Consider the following 13,717-nt stretch of genomic DNA (forward strand, 5'->3'; position numbering starts at 1 on the left):
CGCATTGTCTGGGATATACTCGGAAATAGGAGACAACAGTTTTTGGAACAATTAAGGTATCAAATTGCAAGCTGATTGAGAATTAAAACCCTCGGAAAATTGTTAAAATCTTTAAGAGGTTCTACGACATATAAGTTTCTGTCAATGCAGCGCTAAATTGACGTGTTAGTTTGTAACAATCGGCATCCGGTAAAGATCTTGTGATTACCGATGCCATGCAGATAACGAAAATTTTGCGTTCTTCAATCATCTTGAATGTATTTCGTGTTGGTACGCAAATTCTCCTGCTACCGGTAGCTCAGCTCAGACTCGCCATCAAGTGGTAAAAGCACACATCTAATATTACATATGGTGTGCATAGAAGTAGTGAAATCGACCCCCTCTTATTTTAATAGTCCTACGTGTTCACTTTATTTAGCTTTAAGTGTAATGGAAAACAGATTAAATGTTATGTTAGTGAACTGAAGAAGTTCAGATAAAATTTTAGAATGCAAAAAAAACTTTATAAAAGGAATCAAATATTTTCCCACGGTGTGCATAGGTATAGCCTGTAGTTACGCCTATGATCAAGTCAGAATCACCAAGTTAATTTGTAAATAACTTTCCGTATATAGGACCGCTAATATTGTGGTTGTGCAAATAACGTAAAACTAACGATTTACACCCTTTTCTTTATCCACAAGAAGCTGAACCTTAAAATTCCCACTTCAGTTGGTATATTTAAGTAAACACAACAATTTACATTCGATTAATTTTAACAAGAATGGGTGCAAACTTCCGTAACCATAAGCTAACCCAACCCTACCCTTTTAACGTGGTCTTAGTTCCCGATGCTCAGCTGGAACGTGTAAAGTTTGCCCCGAAAAGTTTGTAGAAATCGCGATTTGAGCTCCACATCAAGCTTCAATCGCTACTTTTATTTCTTTATAACTTTTTTACATAGGAGCACTAACACTGTGCTTGTAAAACTAACCAGCATTAACGTAGCAGTATAATTGGTGTAACTTGTGATACTCAAATGTAAAAATTTTAACTTGATAAAATATGAAACAACCTTGCACCAAACTCCTATTTCGTTCCATGAGCGGTTACGTAAAAACACACGAATTATGCACAAGTTACACACATGTATTTTGTTCGTAATATGTAATATCTATAAATTAAGTATGGAACACGACTGCTCAAATCTGTGGCATTTTAATGATAGCAGCAGCAGCAGTAGAAGCAATAACAACTTCAACTTTGGTGTTTCCTATGACAATTCACAACTCACTTGCTATCTATTATTTACACAATAGACAGTCCACCATCCTGAAAATTGCTTGTAAGATTTCATGATACTTGCACCTAAAACCATCGGCATCCCCTTCTTCAGAAACTATATGAAGCCTACCTTTTGCCTCATGCATTCCTTGTTTCGAGGAAACCGCTGCGTTTGTCGTTTAATAATTCTATATTTGTGTGTGGAAAATATTCACCTTGTATCTAATAAATCAAACGAGAAAAGGCAAGTAAGTTTATTTAAAGTGACGATTATGGCTTCACATCAAACAACAAAACCACTTTTACAAAATAAGTTTGTGGATAAGAATAAAGGTCTGTGTCATTGGTGTCATATTAATGCTGAGTACTGCAAAAAGCAAGCCATTAGAGCTCCAACATACGAAAACGTAGCAACAAATTAATGATTCTGGCTTGACGTCAAAGAAGGATTGCCAATTACACAAAATAGTTCTGAGGAAAGTAAAATGAGTAATAATCGTTAGTGCTACAAGCACAACCTCAGTGCTCCTATGTACGAAAAGTTATTAGTAAATTAATGCCGTATCTATCTTGACGTCAAGATGGAGTCCACACATTTGCAGACTATGTGGATAAAGAACAAATGTCAATCCTTAGTGCTTGTGAGTACTGCAATCACAATAATAATGCTCCATTCTGTGAAACATTACTAGAGTCGTGACGGGGACAAATAGCCTAGATGATGACGTCCCCAGTAAACTTTCAATCAATCAATCAAAGATATTTATTAGAATACTAAAAGGGCAATTTTGGCTTTACGTCAATCTAGAATCGTCACTTTTATACATTTTGTCGAGAGCAAAACGAGTATCAATTATTAGTGGTACGTATGTAAGAACTGATGTTACAAGCGCAATGTTATTGCAATTACGTACGGAATGTTATTGACAAACTGAAGTGGAGATTCTGGCTTGCTGTCAAACTAGAATCTACACTTTTACAAAATAGCTTTGCAGAGAAAAAAGGGAGTTAATTGTTAGTGCTACGTGTACAACGTTATTGCTCATACGTACGGAAAGTTATTTAAAAACAATAAGGTAACGTTTCTGACTTAACGTCAATTTAGGAGCACAAACGTTCTGTCTAAAGCACTAACCAGCACTAGAATTGGCATCGCTTTCGTTTCCCGGAAATTTATCTTGTCAAAATGGCGATTCTAGCATGACATTAAACCAGAATAGCAACATTCATTTCTTATTATCTTTTCGTACGTAGAAGCACTAACATAGGTGTAATGATTAGTACTCTTTGTTATCCACAAAGTCAGGATTGTAAAAATGGTGATTCTAGATTGGCATGAAGCGAGAATTGCTAGTTTAATTTATTAATAACTTTCTGTGTTGTACTTGTAGCACTAACCAGCGCTAATAACTTACTATAATTGGTATAACTTTTATTGTAATTCTCAGATGTGGAGGTTTTGACTTTATAAATGTAAACCTTGCATAGAATTCCTATTTCGTTCCATGACCAGTTCATTTACGCGTGAAAACAGGTGCTTTACGTACAACTCACAAACAGGTATTTTGTTTGTAATATGTAATAGAGAGAAATACTAACCATGCGAGAAAATTAATAGTAACAACAGCAGCCGACGTAGTAGCAGTAGTAACTTGATCTTGAATGTTTTCTATGATTATTCACAACTCATTTGCTATATGCTCCTAGAATAATAGATTGCCCAACATCCTGAAAGTTGCCTGTAAGATTTCAAGATACTTGCACCTTAAAACCCTACGGCATCCCCTTCTTCAGAAAATATATGAAGCCTACCTTTTGCCTCCTACATTCCTTGTTTCGAGGAAACCGCTGCGTTTGTCGTTTAATAATTCTATATTTGTGTGTAGAAAATATTCACCTTGTATCTAATAAATCAAACGAGAAAAGGCAAGTAAGTTTATATCGCTTAATAACTTGAATTTGCACGGTCAGAATTTCAGCCGACATCGCTGACATCTAACGCTAAAGCGCTACTACGAAACGTCGCATTGTCTGAGATATACTCGAAAATAGGAGACAACAGTTTTTGGAACAATTAAGGTATCAAACTGCAAGCTGATTGAGAATTAAAACCCTCGGAAAATTGTTAAAAACTTTAAGAGGTTCTACGACATATAAGTTTCTGTCAATGCAGCGCTAAATTGACGTGTTAGTTTGTAACAATCGGTATCCGGTCAAGATCTTGTGATTACCGATGCCATGCAGATAACGAAAATTTTGCGTTCTTCAATCATCTTGAATGTATTTCGTGTTGTACGCAAATTCTCCTGCTACCGGTAGCTCAGCTCAGACTCGCCATCAAGTGGTAAAAGCACACATCTAATATTACATATGGTGTGCATAGAAGTAGTGAAATCGACCCCCCTCTTATTATAATAGTCCTACGTGTTCACTTTATTTAGCTTTAAGTGTAATGAAAAACAGATAAAATGTTATGTTAGTGAACTGAAGAATTTCAGATAAAATTTTAGAATGAATGAAAAAAAAAAACCTTTATAAAAGGAATCAAATATTTTCCCACGGTGTGCATAGGTATAGCCTGTAGTTACGCCTATGATCAAGTCAGGATCACCAAGTTAATTTGTAAATAACTTTCCGTATATAGGACCGCTAATATTGTGGTTGTGCAACTAACGTAAAACTAACGATTTACACCCTTTTCTTTATCCACAAGAAGCTGAACCTTAAAATTCCCACTTCAGTTGGTATATTTATGTAAACACAACAATTTACATTCGATTAATTTTAACAAGAATGGGTGCAAACTTCCGTAACCATAAGCTAACCCAACCCTGCCCTTTTAACGTGGTCTTAGTTCCCGATGCTCAGCTGGAACGTGTAAAGTTTGCCCCGAAAAGTTTGTAGAAATCGCGATTTGAGCTCCACATCAAGCTTCAATCGCTACTTTTATTTCTTTATAACTTTTTGACATAGGAGCACTAACACTGTGCTTGTAAAACTAACCAGCATTAACGTAGCAGTATAATTGGTGTAACTTGTGATTCTCAAATGTAAAAATTTTAACTTGATAAAATATGAAACAACCTTGCACCAAACTCCTATTTCGTTCCATGAGCGGTCACGTAAAAACACACGAATTATGCACAAGTTACACACATGTATTTTGTTCGTAATATGTAATATCTATAAATTAAGTATGGAACACGACTGCTCAAATCTGTGGAATTTTAATGATAGCAGCAGCAGCAGTAGAAGCAATAACAACTTCAACTTTGGTGTTTCCTATGACAATTCACAACTCACTTGCTATCTATTATTTACACAATAGACAGTCCAGCATCCTGAAAATTGCCTGTAAGATTTCATGATACTTGCACCTAAAACCATCGGCATCCCCTTCTTCAGAAACTATATGAAGCCTACCTTTTGCCTCATGCATTCCTTGTTTCGAGGAAACCGCTGCGTTTGTCGTTTAATAATTCTATATTTGTGTGTGGAAAATATTCACCTTGTATCTAATAAATCAAACGAGAAAAGGCAAGTAAGCTTATATCGCTTAATAACTTGAATTTGCACGGTCAGAATTTCAGCAGACATCGCTGACATCTAACGCTAAGCGCCACTACGCAACGTCGCATTGTTTGGGAACTACTCAAAAACAAAAGACAGTAATTTTGCGGGCTATGAAGATACCAAACTTCAAGATGATTAAAAATTAAAACTCTTATGGGATTCCATTACATCAGTGACGTACACAGTGGGGTTTCGGAGTTTGAACCTGCTCTTGAAAATGATATTATTCAAAATGAAACATTTACCAAATTAAAATATATAAAAGAAACATGAAATTATATGAGTTTCAATCTTCCCCTTGACGGACTTCAGTGTACGACACTGCATTATGTGAGTGTTTGCATTTCGCCAATGGAACGCAAAATTTGCGTATTAGAATTTGATAAATTCTCAGCATCACATATAGGTTTTGTTATTCCCGATGTGACTTCAGTAACGGAAATTTTCTATTTTCCAATCATCTTGCATATTTCGTGTTGAAACGCAAGTTTCGTTTGCTTGCGGTAGCTCCGCTAACTTTTTCACAGTCATCACACAAATTTCTCAACGAGTATTCTGGCTTACATTGCATTAGCAACTTTTGCAAGGACTCATGCATGTTATATTACAAAAGCATAAAAAATATGACAATATTTTAGATGATTCATACCCTAAACATGTTTTTGGTTATCTAAGATATAGATAAAACTAGTTTTAAAAGCATGATTTGAAAAATAAAGCATAAAACCAGAATGTTGCAATTAAAGTATAGTAGATTGCTGAGAAAATTAATTGCCTGTTTAATTGTTGGATTAATAATTGTAACCAAGAATTAAATGTATCATTTCAACATTAATTTCAAGCAACAATAAAAGGCCAGGCGCTTTAACAATGAAAATTTTAAAGAGTATAATATTGTTTACTTATATTTCTATATTGAAGTTTCAAACTCCAGAATTTAAAAATATAACTGTAGTTTTGTGAGGAATAAGGTAAGAATTAAATAACATTACAGTATGTAAAGTTTAATATTTTCATACTTAGTGCACACCTTGAATCAAAACAATAAGGATTTTCACTAAATGTTGTACTTACGTTAACTTAAAAGAACATCTTCTGAAATCAGTAAATACGGATATAGGGTGAGTTCGCCAATAGTCGACCGCCATCCAATAGTCGACCATTTTTGCTTACTATTGTGTATATAAAATATATCTAATGATCTTTTCGAACGGAAAGTGATTCACGATAAAGCTTGCATCATATACCACCAATGACAATCATTGTTTCTCTCTCCCTTGGCCAGCTGGTCGTTTTTCACTGATAAATTTCGAAGTATCTGTAGAATTACGACTCAGGTGCACAGTTTACGACAGCGTGTAATGGGAATCTTGTGAACCTGTTTTTTTCGCTTTTCTGAGGATATAGATAGTACATGAGGTAAGAAATGTTTTTGTTACAAAACTAAGTTATTCTAGAAGCTGTACAGTATAATTTGTCAATAACTGGCAAGTATTAAATGAAAAAATACATGTTAAAATGTGGTCGGAATTTGGCATTTTTTCTTTCCCATACAAACCAATTGTCGACCAAGGGTGGTCGATTATTGGATTATTTGAGAGTGCGCCAAATTGCTTCAAATTATTTCCTGTTTGGTATTAAGGTCTGTTTTACAACATGCATGTATAAAATTTTTGATTTCGTGACATATTCTAAAAATCGACCGCCTGTTTCTCGTGTTGGTCGACTATTGGAATATTTCTTGCCACCTGTCGACCGCACGGTTTCATACTATGTTTCGCGTTTTGCTGACTGGAATTTGTTCAGTAACTTACTTGAAAGTTTCTTTTTATGACGATCTACTATTTCAATGTGAAACCAAGTTTTTTTTTTTTTTTTTACACGAGAACAAGAAGCCCTCCTCGCTGGTCTAATGGGTAGCACCCGTGCCTTTGGTGCTCTGTGTCCCGGGTTCAATTCCAAGCGGGAGAGCATAGAACGAATTAAAGCGGTTCGAATATTACTATAAACTGTAGGTCCATGTCTTTATATAGTCTCGATGCTAAGAAGGGACGTTAACTAAAATAAACAAAGAAATAAGCAAACAAACGAGAACAAGAAGGGTTTCCTGTACGTCTACCACGTCTCCCAGAATGAGAGAAGCAATAATAATAACTTGGAGGCAAGCACCAGACACGTTGTCCAGTGCCTAGCCTGCTGGATTACGAATCGGGAATGGAGAGAGGTGCGGGTTGAAACCCCAATGTCGGCCCTTCTGACAGGTTTCTTAGGGGTTTTTTCAGTTATACCAGGCGCATGTCATGATGCTACCTACATAATAGGCTCTGGCCGACACCTTTCCTCATCCTTCTCCCTCCCCTATCCCGTCCTGTGCCACAAATGCTTAAAGGACATAAACAAATTCAACAAAATTCAAGTAAGTGTTAAAGTATGCTGCTTTATAATAAAGTCCTGGGTTCAATTTTCCATTGGAATACAATTGGTTCGGAGCTCACGTTAAACTCTAGGTCTCACGTCCTTGGGACGTCATCATCATCAGATTGATGGCAATAAAAAATATCGATTCACTCGGCTCAGTTTTTTTTTTTTTTTCAGGTCAGAATCTGCTTTCGGGAAGAACACTGAAATATTAAGATTATCAATATTGAAAAACAACTTTTGTTAATATATTCTTGATTACTTCTGCTTTATAATATGGCAATGCATTTTGTTGTTGGAAACCTGGCGAAACATTTTAAATTTTATGTATTTTTGACAGATAGCATGGCTCCGGGATATAAAAGAAAATTTTTCCGCTATTCGGAATTTGATATGCAGTGCGCCTTAGAAGCTGTAAGGACAAAGCAACTATCAGTTCGTGAAGCCTGTAAAAGGTTTGGTGTGCCAAAGATTACAGTTTTAGACAAGTTACATGGACGGGTACCAGAAACAACTGGGAAGATGGGACGCTGTACTTATCTCAGTGAAACAGAAGAAGAAGCCCTTGCAAACTGGCTTATTGAACTTTCTCAACGTGGTTTCCCCAGAAAGAAGCATGACCTCTTAAATTCAGTACAGAAAATAGTTGTAGACGACAAACGCAAAACACCATTTAAACACAACAGACCTGGGCAGAAATGGTATGCATCTTTCTTGAAGAGACATCCAAATATTGCAGTGAGGACAGCTGAGCCTATAAATGTCTGCCGAAGTTTCGTAAAAGAAGAATATATACGTTCGTGGTTTCATGATCTTAAGACCTACCTCACCAGTACGAACAATCTTTCCATTCTAGAAGATCCACGTAGAATTTTTAACGCGGATGAATCTTCTTTTCAGTTGTGCCCATCATCTGGAAAAATTTTGGGACCAAAATTCTGGAAGAATATTTATGAGGTTCAAGATAAGGAAAAGGAAACCCTTACTTTTCTAGGAACATTTAGTGCTTCGGGAGAAACCGTTGCTCCAATGATCGTTTATCCATACAAGTCGCGAGTACCCAGAGATATTCCGCCTTATGCAGAGTCGTTTTGACATATAATTAGCCGCATACTAAAAGCCAGACTACTGCAGGAAACATATGTTAGTCGAACTCTTTAGTATTGCACTAGTCACGCATCAAAACGACTCTGCATAAGGCCCTATGTGTCCAATATTCCCTCTTCGATTGTAATAGGACGATCCTAATCTGGCTGGATGATTAGTGAGACATTCTTTGACTGGATCGCCAATGGTTTCAATAAATGGCTATTAGATCATTATGTACCTAAGCCTGTAATACTTTTCATCGATGGTCACAAAACTCACTTAACTTATGAAGTAAGCAAATTTTGTAACAACAACGAGATCATATTGTATGCCCTGTACCCTCATGCAACACACATCTTGCAACCATGCGATGTCTTTAAGGCGGAAATTGGAAATTCGTTGTTCGCAGTTATCTAACGGAAAATAATTTATCTTCTATTACAAGAGTTCAGTTTGCACCACTTATTGCAGAGGTCCTAGCAACAGCAGCAACACCGTCAAAAATAAAGAATGGGTTTCGCAAATGTGGACTGTATCCTTTCAATCCGGACGCTGTTGACTACACAAAATGCATCAAGAGTGTATGCAAAAACATAGAGAGTACTTCCACCCAGCCAAATGTTAGTGAAGAAGACCTTCGTTCTGCAAGAAAAGTTATTACTGTGTACAAGGATGAACTTCAAAAGGCTGCGGTTGACTTCAACGAAGTTCTTGAAGTTTTGAAACTTCCAGCAGAAAAGCCGATGGACGAAGCACTACAAACTGATGTTAAAAGTGCCAACTTACCATTAGATGACGAAGTTGCAGTTGGTGAAATCCCTGTAGTTGATGACAACAATGAACACTTGTCTCAAGCTACTCTCACTGTTGGAAAGGATTTACTAAATGATGATCTCCAGTCATTAGCTGTTGAAGCCAATCCAAGTACAACAACTGAAAACAGAGTGAATATAACATCTATTCTACCAACGAAACCTGAGGAATTCGACGCCATTGCAGCACAAGAGAAAGAGGAAATCAGTATTGTGCCAAACAAAGAATCTGCTCCAACAACAGAATCAGAGAGGCCTTTAATTATTCTGAGAAAGGAAGCGTCTATTCCAGAATTTGTGCCATCAAATGAGAAGAAAGGAAACACATCAACTACACTGAATGAAACTGAACCTATGAAAAATATTCAGCAAGATACTTATTCTCTCAAAGAACCTCCTACTGAAGCTCTGGTTTCTATACCAGAAGCACGGCAAGAAGCAAGGGACGTTGAAAGCGATGCTGTTGCTGGACCAAGTGAATCAAGTCAGAATAATATCGCAACAACCCCTAAAACTATCAGACCAATATATATAACGCCAACTTTTAAAAAGCATCTGTTCTGGCCTAAGAGTCCAGTCAAAAAGCCTAAGAAGAAGGTAGAGAAGATAGCGTTTGCAATTAGCTCAGAAGAATATCGCCGCGCACTGACTGCAAAACAAGAAGAACAGAAGAAAATAGAGGAGGAAAATAAACGCAAAAGGGATGAAAGAACAGCAAAAAAGAGCAACAAACTGGAAAATCCAAAGAAACGATCGAAGAAGACGACCACTGCTGTTGTAAAAGAACATCACAATGAAGAAGATGTGATTGATTACGGCGATGGAGCCATATGCGCAGGATGTGGAGTGATAATAAACGATTTTGCTTTGGAAAGTGAGGATAAACCAGTGGATTGCGATCAATGTGATAAATGGTCCCATCTTCGGTGTACAGAATTATCTGGGTATACGTGGGAAGAACTTGCAGATAAGCTGTTCCTGTGCGCAGATTGTACCATATAAATGATTTGAATGAACAATCAGGAACTTACTGTTATTACATGAAAAGATAACTCAATGTGCTCAAGTAACTCAAAAGAGAAACATAACACGGGAGAGAAACCTTATCATATATTAGGAGATAACTGGAAGTGCTCAAGTAACACTGGAGAGAAACCTTATCATATATTAGGAGATAACTGGAAGTGCTCAAGTAACACAGGAAATAAACCTTATCATATATGAGAAGATAACTCGATATGCTCAAGTAACAAAGGAGAGAAATCGTATCATATATGAGAAAATAACTCGATGTGCTGAAGTAACACAGGAGAGAAACCTTATCATATATGAGAAGATAACTCGAAGTGCTCAAATAACAGAGGAGAGAAACCTTAACATTATGAGAAGATAACTCGATGTGCTCAAGTAACACAGGAGAGAAACATAACACCGGAGAGAAACATATTTCACACAGGAGAAAAGTGAACACTTAGGATTTTCTAAATTATTAGAGACTCGTACTTTGTTTAGGATTTGTAAAACCGTAATATTAGTGATAAGATAAAGTGTGCATATAACGCAGGAGAGAAGTCCTGTTTCACGGGGAAGATCTATTTAAAATTCAAATCCATTATTCCAAATAAAATAGTAATGTATCAAATCCTAATAGCGTGATTCTTTCATTTATAATCACTAAGGAGAAAACCTAATGAAAATTAAATAAAATCTATATAATTGTTTTGTCAAGTTCAAATCTCGCGAATAATACAAATTCGAAATATCACCTAAGGCAATCAATTACTTCTACGTGATAGAAACGATAGAAATTGCGCGCGGTCGACTAATAGCATGAATGCGGTCGACTACTGAGCGATGATGGTCGACAAGTGGGAATTTTGATGAGTTTTCGTAAAATGTATTTTTATATCATTGCAAAATTTTAGAAGTGAGCAGTTAACACACGGCATGGTACACAAGAACCCAAATAAAGAAAATAATTCACTTTTGTCAAATACTATGAAATCATCACGCTTTATAAGTGCTCAGAAGTAAGATTTTTTTTTCAGCGGTCGACTATTGGCGAACTCACCCTATATAGTGTTGTAAATAGAAAAAACCGTTCGTATTTTTTTCAGAAATGTGCGTTTTTTTTTAGAAAAAATACATCGCCTCTCGTTTTTTTCTAAATTTCGTTTTTTTTTCAAATAGTCATTTGTAATGCATCTTACGTCTATTTAAGTATGACATATTTTTATGTAGATGTAAATACCGTAAAATGCAACATAAATTAAACGCTAGATATTGATACGCTACAAATAATTTACAATTTATATGAATAGGATATCTACTAACAATTCAGGTTTCAGCAGTTTTCATCAATATCAACTTAGAAATAAAAGTAGAAATTAAATTTTGTTTTTCGTGAAAGCAGGTCTTTAATAAGTATAAAAATAATGTCACGAACAGTATAAAATTCAAATAACTTGTCTAAAGATAAAAGCTAATACTAATTTCCCTACTAGTATTTTTTTCTAAATATCATATATACATAATTTGTCGACTAGATATATATGATATGCACAGCCGGCTCTACCATATGTGCAACACGTGCATTTGCATGGAGAGGCAAGTTTGGAGGGTCTGGCAAAATCTGTCATAAGTATATTATTTAAATTAAATATTTCTTGTTTGAAACAGACTTCATGATGATGGTAGTTACATTTACTAAGCTGATCTAATATTTGAATACTACATTCATAAATTATATTTAGGTCGCATTAGTTTGTCACATGGACAATGCTAAAGCAAATGGTCAAATAAATCCCAGCACAAATTGGTTGATTGTTGTCAAATGCAAGAACTCAATTCTCGAATAGTAGCTAATATCTGTTCCATTTAGTTAGTTATCACAGTTTTGATATGACAACTAGTCTTGTTTTTGTCACAAACAAGTTCCTTATCATTGAAGATAGAAACAAGTTTTTTTTAATGTTAACAGATGTAGAAGAAAAATCTAAAAATAAAGATAAAAGAGCTAGTTGCACTGGAATTGCGAACTGATACATTGATATTGAAGCTCGATATTGAATTCTATAAAAATGATTACCATCTTTCCTTTCCAGGTGCGTTTCCTTTGTCTCTCACTAATATTACAGATTAATATTTAAAAAAAAAAACAATCATGGTAAGGACGGGGCAGATGGACGGTGGGGGCAGACCGACAGGAGTTAAGAAATATAGTAATAGGAAATATGTTAACCTGGCAAAAGTGAGTCTAGTCGTGTGTGGTGTTTGGTTATAGATCGCAAGAGTAGAATTCACTAAATATCGTGTGTATACAGCACTGTTGCGAAGAAATTGGCAACAATTGCAGAGAGGCAAGTGTTCCAAAACGTGATTTCTAAAAACTCGACTTCAGAAATTAAATATTTGGCAACGAAGGGAAGTTGCTAAACATTCGCAGGAGGAGCAGCAGACAATAGATGGATAGTCACACGCACTACTAGAGTAAATTAATGTCGCGTGTCATCTATTGAGTAGGATCAGAAGTATTTGAAACCAATGTGTGTGGGGGGCAGACGGACACGCAATCAGCGGGGCAAACGGACAATGACCTAAATTGTTAGTATGAAGTAGAAAAACAATATTTCTGTGTATGTATATTACTTAAGAGGCGGGTTTCTTATTAGTACTACTATTTTCCCTAAGATGGTACGTTATCGATCTCGCACAACAGACAGGTGCAAATAGGAAAATGAGTCCATAGCCGCTGCTGTTAGAGCCGTACGTGAAGACAAGGTGCCTCTGTCAACTGCAGCGACAACTTTCAGTGTCCCTCGTAATACACTACGACGACGCGTTACGTCATCGCACATAATCCGAAAGTTTGGAAATCATACAACATTCTCAGCACAGCAGAAAATGAATAGGAAAAGCATCTACTTGCCTTGGACGAAATGGGATTTGGGTTAACTCTACGCGAATTACGAAACCTGGCGTACAACTTTGCTGTTGAGAACAAATAAAAACACATATTCAATAATGATGCAAAAATGGCTGGTAAAGATTGGGAGCATGGTTTCGTACGTCACAAACACTTAGTGCGCTTTTAGCGCAATCATTCTCCTATGCTACAGCTAAAAGTTTAACTCGTGGAAATGATATGTCGAGGGAGAAGACTGGGTAATGTGTACAGGTTTTTTTTCTGGTTCCACGTAGAATGCGATCCAAATGGTCGTGATGCATACTTTGTACGCATTCATTATAACAGTGTTATGGTTTCTAAACTGTAACTGTAACTGTCCGTTTGCCCCACTATTTTTGTCCTTCTGCCCCACCCCTGGGGCACACGGACATCTTGCACCTTTGTATACTAATTGTTCAATATACATTGTATACTAATTGTTGTTGACTAATTGACAAACTGATTTCTTTGTTATACCTTTACTTTGCAGAAAGTTTACTGGTTTGTAAGAAATATCTTGAGTTCTCTTCGGCCATTCGTATTAATACAAGCAACAGAAAACTGCTTAGCATGTCCGTTTGCCCCGTCTTTACCACACAAGGAGATTGTACTTTTA

At 36.2% G+C, this 13,717-nt stretch overlaps 2 protein-coding genes across 5 annotated transcripts in view; one reads left to right on the forward strand and one right to left on the reverse strand.

Annotated features, from left to right (window-relative positions):
* The window catches only part of LOC145688146 (regulator of nonsense transcripts 2-like), an 89,901-nt gene extending 85,064 nt beyond the window's left edge, over positions 1–4,837 (reverse strand). For 2 of the 4 annotated variants that reach the window (XM_081761960.1, XM_081761957.1), the window contains exon 1: positions 1,394–1,539. The gene's annotated coding sequence lies outside the window, so the exon portion shown is untranslated. Of the gene's footprint in view, positions 1–1,393; positions 1,540–3,160; positions 3,182–4,771 lie in introns of those variants that run through there. The other 2 variants (XM_081761958.1, XM_081761959.1) reach the window with 2 other exon arrangements.
* Positions 4,838–7,599: 2,762 nt separating this feature from the next.
* LOC145687268 (uncharacterized) lies at positions 7,600–8,349 on the forward strand. The gene has a single exon (XM_081760742.1). The coding sequence runs from the start codon at positions 7,600–7,602 to the stop codon at positions 8,347–8,349; it is 750 nt and encodes a 249-aa protein (XP_081616868.1).
* The last annotated feature ends 5,368 nt before the right edge of the window (positions 8,350–13,717 follow it).

The sequence above is a fragment of the Thermobia domestica genome, chromosome 6 (genome assembly GCF_964235325.1).
Source record: "Thermobia domestica chromosome 6, izTheDome1.hap1.1, whole genome shotgun sequence".
Classification (NCBI taxonomy): Eukaryota; Metazoa; Arthropoda; class Insecta; order Zygentoma; family Lepismatidae; genus Thermobia; species Thermobia domestica.